This window comes from Python bivittatus, unplaced genomic scaffold (assembly GCF_059951505.1).
Source record: "Python bivittatus isolate LINGU-HERP-01145 unplaced genomic scaffold, Pbiv_v1 ctg000980_np1212, whole genome shotgun sequence".
NCBI classification, from domain to species: domain Eukaryota; kingdom Metazoa; phylum Chordata; class Lepidosauria; order Squamata; family Pythonidae; genus Python; species Python bivittatus.
Window position 1 is genome coordinate 20,922,788 of NW_028277125.1, and position 9,900 is coordinate 20,932,687.

The 9,900-nt window shown below is 38.2% G+C and overlaps 1 protein-coding gene across 2 annotated transcripts in view; it reads right to left on the reverse strand.

The window, feature by feature from the left end:
• The window catches only part of RSRC1 (arginine and serine rich coiled-coil 1), a 196,012-nt gene extending 188,472 nt beyond the window's left edge, over positions 1-7,540 (reverse strand). For both annotated transcript variants that reach the window (XM_088132040.1, XM_088132039.1), the window contains exons 1-2: positions 7,460-7,540; positions 4,102-4,292 (exon numbers count right to left, since the gene is read on the reverse strand). In XM_088132040.1, coding sequence (XP_087988166.1) covers positions 4,102-4,283 — 182 coding nt within the window. In that variant the 5' untranslated portion in view covers positions 4,284-4,292; positions 7,460-7,540. The remainder of the gene's footprint in view (positions 1-4,101; positions 4,293-7,459) is intronic.
• Between the last annotated feature and the right edge of the window lie 2,360 nt (positions 7,541-9,900).

Here is a 9,900-nt window from a genome sequence, read left to right on the forward strand (position 1 = left end):
CTAATAATGTCATTTTCTAGGGATCTAGCACTGGGTTCTTAAAAAGAGGCGTAATAATTGTCTTCAAATCAGGAGTCATCCTACTATCCCTGATTAGGTATTTATAATATTAACTGAAGCTGTTTTTAACTTCTGGGCTCAAGGTTTCAAGCTAAACTGGGCAGGAGTAAAAGAATGTACTACCTTAATCAGCTTCTCTCTATTCTTGAGTGTTACACACTGAAAAGTAACCTAATCTAACCACTCAAAATTATCAGTGCTGGCATCCAGAATTGCAAAACCTTAGTAGAAGCACCACAACAAAACCACTGAAAATTTTGTGATAATCTCCAAAGGAAGCAGCAGGGATATAAGTATGCCCCCTCACAACTTGACTCAGCAAAGCAAGCCATGAACTTTGCAAATGCCATGTGTAGAAAAACAGCTACTTTGGTGTACATATCAACAGAGCAAAAGTGAGCATCATATGATACTTTTTCTTATTTTTCACATATTATGACCTGTGTTTAATTATTTTATTGCATAAAATTAACATATAAAACTACTTACAAGTAAAACAAAAACAAATGTAAGATTTTTACTTCAGTGCATCTCAGGCTTGAAGGATATGTCTAATCTATCAAGTATATCAATCCTTGTTATATCTCAAGAAATATATATTTGAAACTCATATAACATATTCTACAATAACTATGTAGGGATGTAGCACTGTCTGCATTGTAGTTAATCATGAAGTCCTACAGCAGATTCCTCAGCTGCCAGTCTTGGATGCCCTAGAATTGCCTCTCTCTACTGATGAGATCAAGTAAGCGATCTCACAGATGAACTCAAATAAAGCAACAGGACAGGATGGCATTCCTGCTGAGATCTACAAAGCACTAGACCCAAAGGTCTTACAGGGTTCTGAGACATCTTGAAAGACATTAGGTCCACAGAACAGATGCCTGACAACTTCCGCAATGTCCTCATTGTGGCTCTCTAAAATAATAAGGGAAGCAAATCAGACTGCGGAAACTACAGGGGTATCTCACTGCTGTCCATTGCAGGCAAGATCCTTGCCCACATTCTCCTGAACAGACTTGTCATTATCTCGAAAAGCAACCTCCCAGAGGCGCAGTGTGGCTTCCAGCCAGAACAGAGTACAACAGACATGATATTTGCCATGAGGCAAGTCCAGGAGAAGTGCATCGAGCAGAACAAGCCTCTTTACTCTGTCTTCATTGACCTGACAAAGGCATTTGACACTGTAAAGAGAGAGGCTCTCTGGATCATCCTGAGACGTTATGGATGCCTGAGGAAATTTGTGAAGATGATTCAGCTACTTCATGACAGAATGACAGGGCAGGTTCTTTACAACAGTGATACATCAGCTGCATTTACCATTTCCAGTGGGGTAAAACAGGGTTGTGTGCTAGCTCCAGTCCTGTTCAATCTGTTCTCCATTTGCACATTGTCACGTGCTGTCCAGGGTCTGAAGGAGGGAGTATACATCAGGTATTCACTGGACGGCTCTTTGACCTTCACTGCTTGAACACATGAACGAAGTGCCTCCATACAGTCATCCAAGAAACCCTTTTTGCTGATGATTGTGCACTCCTGGCACACAAAGACAATGATGTATAGTTGATGCTGAACAAATTCTCAAATGCTGCTATGCTCTTTGGCCTATCAGCCTGAACAAGACTGAAGGACTTTACCAGCCAAATACAAACCCTGCAGAACCAAGGATCACTGTTGATGACACCCAGCTGACAAATGTAAACAGTTTCAAATACGTAGGAAGCATCATCTTGAGCAATGCGTCTTTGGACAAAGAAATTGACTCCAGGATCAGCAAGGCCAGCCAGACACTGGGGTGGCTGCATACTAGAGTGTTCAATCAACGCAACATCCATATCTCCACAAAGCTGAAAGTCTACAGAACTAAAGCTATATTTTCTCTCCTATATGGAAGTGAGTCCTAGACTCTGTACCGAAGGCACATCAAACAACTGGAGAAATTTCACATGTGCACTCTCCGCTCCATCCTTGGCATTTGTTGGCAAGACTGTATCTCCAACCTGGAGGTCTTGGATCACATGGAGTCCACCAGCATTGAGTCCCTGATTATCAGAGCCCAGATGCGGTGGTGGCACACGTCATCAGAATGGATGAACACTGAATACCTCGCCAGTTGCTCTATAGTGTACTGGAGTCTGGGAAGAGACCTCAAGGTCAACCATGCAAGCACCACAAAGATGCTGTGAAAGAAACCCTATGCCACTATGACATCCAGCCAAGAGAACTAGAAGCTGCAGCTTCTGACAGAACCCACTGGCAAGTCCTGTGCTATGAAGCCTCTACCAGCTTTGAAGACAGGCCCCACCAAAAACTGATAGAAAGCCATGAGTGGCATCACAAAATAACACACAGTTACTACAACAATGCGCTTCCAGTGCCCCCATTGTGCTAGGCTGCGCTTCCAGACTGGGACTGCAGAGCCACCTCAGTATCCACAGATGAACTGCACAACAGTGTGTCTTCTTCGAACCCGAAGGACTACCATGTATAGTTGTCTTTTAGCTTACTGGCAATAAAATGCTACTAATAACAAAATTTTCCAGTTGCACATGGGCTTCTATGAAAAAATCCCACACATTTCATGAGTGTCAGATATTTTTGGCAAAGAAAAAAAAACACTTGAGGGCTACATTAAAAAGTTTAATAATAGCTGTAAAACTTTGTAGTGAAATCTTTCCTCCCAGTTTAAAAACTTAGATCTAATGAAAAGTGAATCAATAAAGACTATATAGATTTAAGCTCATTTCACTTCATAACATAAAACTGTATTCTCCACTGTGACTTATACTACTTTCATCAGTGCTTCACAAGGAGAATATAATAATAATATAACTCACAGTCCAGTTAGTTTACAGCATGGATCCTTGTTCCTCCAAAGAACAATTTACATTTATCTACATAAAAATGAACTTCAGAATGCAGAACAATGTAACTAAGTCAGGGTGTACATGTACAAATACTTGCCCACTCCTACAACATCAGAGCTGCCACAGAAGGAAAGATGGTTGCTATTGCAAGCATATTTGTAGACTTTTGATAAAATCTGAAGCAATGGAAGTTGTGTAGTAATGACCAAAAAAAAGTTTTTATTTTCTGTGGAAAGAATACTAAGAAAAACTGGAAATAATATGCAGCATCCATCCATCCATCCATCCATCCATCCATCCATCCATCCATCCATCCATCCACCCACCTACACTCTTTAGGATATAAAGTCAAACTTCTGTTACTGATAAAATCTCCATGCTGGAACTGGAGAGAACTTTGGATGATAAATATTTTCTTACAGTATTTGAGTAAGTGAGAAAACATTGTGAAATGTTCCACCACAACCTCTCCCTATGCAGTGATCTCAAACAGCTCCTCGGTTCACTGTGGAATTCCATCAGATGAAGCACCAGAAAAAATGCCTAGAGCAACACTGACAGAAGATGAGCAGTAAATCCAACTGCATGAGTGCTTGCCCAAGTTCAAGCCTACATTGTGGCAGTAATGACAGCAAAACACACTGAATTTTCTGCCTTTATTGCATCTGCAGAGTAACAATCTTTTAAAAATCGATCCAAAATGATAGGTTGGAAAACCTATTAAAGAAACTATGACTTGTTAGTGGGGCGTTTTGCTGATAAAAATCACATTAACTTAAAGTTAGAAGCCAGCCAGAGTCTGAAGAGGTGATGAGGATGATGGCTTGTAACATTATCTGAGAAGAATTTGGCTACCACCAGAAAAAGTTTGCTTCCCCTAACATAAAAGAACGGTACTGTAGCTAATACAGTGAAAACTATGCTTACTTCAATACTATTACCATGCCCAATAATCAACAAATAAATAAGTTCTCATCAATTCTTTCTCTAAAATGATGCCATTTTTTGTTAACAATGTAATTAGGCAAACTATATAAACTGACACAAATAAGTTAAAAGAATGCTACAATTTATGTATCATTTTTAGCAGATCAGATCATAGGATTAAGTACTGAACTATATCCAATGAAAGTTTCATCTACCAACAATTTTAAAACTGAAGTAACATATTTACCTCTTTTCATATGAATGTGAACGAAACTGGAGATCTCGAGACGGTGATCTTGATTTCCTTCCTGATTTTTTATGGCTGTAAATTCTACTGTCTGAGGAACTGCTTGAAGATGACCTTCTACGATGTTTCTTTTTTCTTCTGCTTCTGTTCTCTTCTTCAGTGTCTGATGAATGGCGACCCATTTTAACAAGCTAGTTTTTACAAAAATTAGAAAATTGTGAAAATCAAAAAAGTCTTAGATTATTAATAGAAAATTGTATCATTACCAAATTTCCATTCACTGGTCTTAAATTTAAACCAAAATTTTATCTATTAACTTCTGTCACTACATAGGTAACACTATTCTTGAAAATATAACCATGAAAACTTTTCCACTTTTGGAGAAAATACAATGCTCTACATAACTTTTTTTAAAAAAGAAGAAGAAATAAGCTAAACTGTTAAGTAATCTTAGAATATAAGCTTGCACATCTTTTAAATCCTATTAAGTTCAACAAAACTTTGTAAAATGGGTAAGATCGATTTATAGTTCACCGAAAGCACAAATCATTGTTAATGGAGATCTAACAAAACCTTGTGAGATATAAAAAGGAAGAAGACAGGGATGCCCACTGTCTCCTCTCTTGTTTATTTTTGTTCTTGAAATACTGAATAGAGATCTAAGACAAGATGAGAGGATTGTGGGAGTAAAGATTAAAAAACAGAAACATATAAGTTAAGGGCTTTTGCAAATGCCTTGGTGTTGGTTTTAGAAGATCCTTAAAGGGAATTGAAACATTAATGGGTAAATTAAAAGAATTTGGTGCACTAGCAGATTTCAAGATTAAGAAACAGAAGATGTTAAGAAAAGATGTTAATAAAAAATACGAAAACAGAAGATCAAACAGAATTGATGAATAAAACAGGTTTTAAGATTTAGAAGAAGGTAAAATATCTGGGTATCACTATGACAAATACGAACTTAGGTTATTTCACAATAACTATGTTAAGACATAGAATGAAGTTTAAAAAGACATGTTAAGAAACTACAATTGCTGGGGAGAATTTCTGTGATAAAAATGAATGTCTTGCCTAGAACGATGTTTTTGTTTCAGACAATACTTTTTGACAACTGATACACCATTTAAACAGGGGAAGAAGGATATATCTAAATTTGTGTGGCAGGGGAAAAAAACCACGGGTTAAATATAAGGTGTAACAAGATGCAAAGGAAAGAAGAGGATTGGATCTACCTGATTTGAAACTGTATTTTGCAGCTTGCTGTTTAGCTTGGATAAAAGAGTGGGCTGCTGAGAAATAGAAGGCTCTTGGAGTTAAAAGGACATGACCTGAGATTTGGGTGGCATGGATATTTGTGGTATGACCAAGCCAAGGTTAATGTGTATTCTAAAAATCATTATGTTAGATGTGCCATATTGAGAATATGGAATAGATCAAGCCCAGGTTGTGCCCGAAAACACCTCTGTGGCTCTCAGCACAAGAAGCATTTTATAGACAAAAAAATAATAGGCAAACACAAATGGTTAACCTATTGTGAGATACTAGAATTTTGTCAAGGGGAATACAAAATAAAATCAAGAGAACAACTGGTGGCAGAGGGATACAGTTGCCAATGGTTTTCCTATCTACAATTATTAGAAAGATTTAAAGCAGACAAGAGTTTATGGTTCTGAACATTTTAAGACTGAATTTGAAATAGAATTGTGTACAAATGATGAACATGTAATTGCTAAAATGTATAAACTTTTATTGAAATTTGAAACAGAAGAACAAGTGAAAGAACGTATGATAAAGTGGGCTAAATTTTTGGTTATAATATACAGATGGAACAATGGGAAAATATGTGATTAATAGTATTGAAATTTACATTGTTATAATTTTAAAGAGATTTTTTATAGAATGATGTATTGTTGGTATACATCACCAGAGAAATTGTCTACAATGTATAAAGGCACTTCAAACTTATATTGGAAATGTGAACAAGAAGGGACATTTTATCATGCCTGGTGGACATGTAAAAATCCTAGAAATTTTTTTATTCAAACACATAGACTGATTCAGAGGATTTTAAAGATTAATATACAATTGCAGTGAGAGATCTTTCTTTTGGGATTTATGGATAAACAGCTGGGAAAAGAGTCATGGAACTTTGTTTTTGTATATGACAGCTGCAGCAAGAATATTGTATGCACAAAGATGGAAAGATTCGGCACTACCCACAATGGAGGAATGGTTGGTGAAGATGATGGAACTGGCTGAGATGGCTAAATTTACTTCTTTGATCAGAGAAAAGACAGTATCTATGTTTATTGCTGACTGGAAACCCCTTATGGACTTTTTGAGTAAAACAGAAAAAGCTGAATTTATGATTTATGGGTTCATAATTAGATAGGATAGATTATAGAAAGAAGAGAGTCAAGTTGTAACCATAAAGAGGTAAATTTATAATTGCACTTATAAATACTGTAAAGAAGACAGCAAGCCACTTCTTTGTATCTTTTTTCTTTCTTTTCTATTTTTCTTTTATTTTTTTCCTTTCTTGCACTTTTAGCTTTCTCTGTGATTTCTTTCTTTTTCTTTTCTTCTTCCTACTTTATATTAGCTTGACTACAAACTCATTTAGAGGAGAGGGGAGCTGCCATAGGCAAGCCCCCCTTTTGCCTTTAGAGCCGAGAAAGACAGCTCTCTGCAGATAGTTGGGAGTCCCATCAGGCCAAGCTAGCACGGAAAAAAGACAGGGATGGTAGTTGTTCCAAAGGTTTAAATGGCACGAGGATGGTTACTCCTGCTTTAGAGGCCTTAAGCAAACCGATCCTCCCTTTCCCCAAACTAGACCCCAAGTGAGTTGAGTTGAGTCGGGTTGGGTTGGCCTCTGGGGTGGGGGGGGTGGGGGTGCAGTCCAATTCATGCTGAAAACCTCAGACCGCTTCGCTGCTTTTAAAGCGAAGGCGGCTTTGAGCCACCATTCCTACCAAGGGGAGTTTTCCCACAGCTTCTTCCTTTTCACTGCAGCTGGGAGAGAGGCGACCACAGCATCCTCCCTGCCCAGCAGCAACGTGCAACTCGCTCCGCCGCCTTAGCTGACGGGGGAAAGACGGGGAGCCGCAGGAAACACCGGGGCGAGGGCACCAAATTTCCTCACTCAAGGCGAAGGAGCGGCCCAAGCCGGCCAGGCTCTGGGCACTCCCTGTAGGGCTTCCCGGGGTACCAGAACAGATTCTGCCTCCTGCTCCCGAAAAGCAGAAAATGAGGCGCTACCGGCTTCCTGAAAGCGCCCCTAATCCTCCCTCCGCGTCCTCCCGGAGCCCTACGGCAGCGGTACTCGCACAACCCGAGCCACCCGCGCGAGCCCATTTACCTCAGGCGCCCTGAAGGCCGCTGCGCTGCCGAGCTTCCGTAGTTTGAGCTCAGCGCCTTCCTCCTCCAGAGCGCCAGCCAGACCTTACTAAACCATCACAACGCTCATCCATCCGCGCACCCAGGCAAGGAGCGTAGAGGTTATCGATTGATAGGCCGGCGCTGGTGGCGTGGCTTCTTGCGTTGCGGCGTTGCTTTTCTTTTTCTTTTTTTTCCCAAATAACTGCATTAAAATTACACACTTTAAATTTTAATTAGTGCCATTATAGGGTTTCTGGTTTTTATGTTTTATACTCAGGTTGATGGTTTCTTGTATGATCTTTCTTTATGCTCTCGTACACATACGTCACATCTAAGGGAAAAAAAATCCCGAATAAATCACAGAGTTCTGTCTGTATAAACTGCGCTGTGATTAAAATTGCAATGATTTATCTGCAAACTGCTTTTAAGACGCTGCAGTTTTCCTTCCCTGGAAATGATGGGCTTTCTGAGCTTAGGTGCAGATTAGTTTCCCAGTTGAGACTATTTTAAGGTTGATTGAGATTGTTGCTAAAGGAGGAGAAGTTAAAAGCTCAGTTGAAGAAGGTAAGAATGAAATTTATCGTTTTTCATTTAAACCAAGAGCAATTAAGGCAGCTCACTATTTTCTCTCACACACACGCAAAACATTTCTTCTTCTTCAAAAAAAGGAATTTCTTTGCCATAAAAATGGGATACTTTTGTTTCACTGAGTAAAGTAATTGCTATTTACTCTGCTTTGGATGGCTTCCGGGTGGGGGGTCACAAAGAATAGGATTGGGTCTTCAGGCCGGTATGTGGGATAGAGCTGTTCATTCATAGGGAGCTGAAATGCCATTCAAGAGGGCAATGAAGATCTTGCTTTGCTGTTCTTGGGTCCACCACTACCTCCCTCCACCCCTAAAGAGACATCAGACCATGATCTTGGAAAGAAACTATCCACATTAAACACAGACCCCCATACATATTCAAATGTCAAGCCTTCAGGTTTAAACATTTATTCAAAGCCACAAGTCCGTTTTCAGACTTCAGTTGTGATCCTAACCATGTTTATACATTCCATGCTCAACTGATTTGGATTTATAGAACAGCAAACTCACTGTTTCTGTTTCTGACAATAGTTAATTTACACTGCATAGGTATACTCGGAAGTAAAAGTTATTTAAGTCAATGGGACATACTCTAAGGAAATGCTATAGGGCTTCAGGTTCAAGTGGCATTCCTATATTCATTTCTCTGGGAGTAACTCAATCCCAGGAACTAAATGTCAACTCAGTCAACATAGCCAAAACTGCACTGTAATGCTGCACCTGTATACATGCTTATCTGAAGTAAGCCTGACTGAACACAGTACAGTTGATTATTAAAGTGGATGCCTGTGTTGGTACCTTAATGTCCAGGTCTTTATACCTCATAAATATATTAGGCTGAAAGGATAGATTGGAAGCAGTTCCTGTTTAATTCCCAATAGTGTACCCTCAATGAAAAGATTAATTTGCAATTATACTAAAATAGGAATTTCTAGCTCTCACCAATGTGACATCTGCAATTTTTGTGCAGACTACTCAATTCATTGGATACAGTGGGATTTATTTCCAAGTACAAATGCTTAGAATTACACTATTTCTTTTGTTTGTTTGTTTGTTTGTTTGTTTAAAAATGGTGATGGAAAAAGTGTAAATAAGTAAAGTATAACTTATTAACATTATTTTTACAACAGGAAGCCAGTTTATTTTCATTCAATAATTAAATCACACAGATTCACTTTACTGGAAAGTTGTCTCTATATATTGCTTTTATTTAATGCACTGAAGGAATGTAGACTAGAGCTTATATGGAAATGTAAGAATTTAAATCCTGTTATTGTCACTAAAAAAGAGGGAAACACCAAGATTAGTTTAAAGAAAATTGACTATAGGAAACTTTTATAAGAATTGATGTTCAGAGCCCACATTCATTTCTCAAGATTTCTTTGAACTTCAATAGATGCTTATTTTCAAGAGATGCCTTTAAGATTCCAGAGTTAATATTTCTATTTTCTAATTAGAATCATATTCATATTGTTGTTTTTACTTGTATAGTGAGAAGCAGTTTCTGTCCAATCTATTAAACAAGTTACTCATAATTCTGTGGTTTTCCAGCAGTCTAATACTTTCCTGTATCACCACTTTCAAATGAATATGAACAGACTTAACTGAAAGCCATAATGAGAGATTAAAATATTCTGACAATTTTCTTACAAAGTATTTAAAAGCTTAACTTTTACTTCCTGGGTTTAAAACACAAATTTGGATACACTGATTCCGTTTAATAAGTATGGTGCTTAATATAAAATCTTCTCAGAGAAGGAATAATATATATCTCAACATAAAATAGTGTAGAAACTATTTGGAATCACTCTTTCCAAATGGGAAACTTTGCATG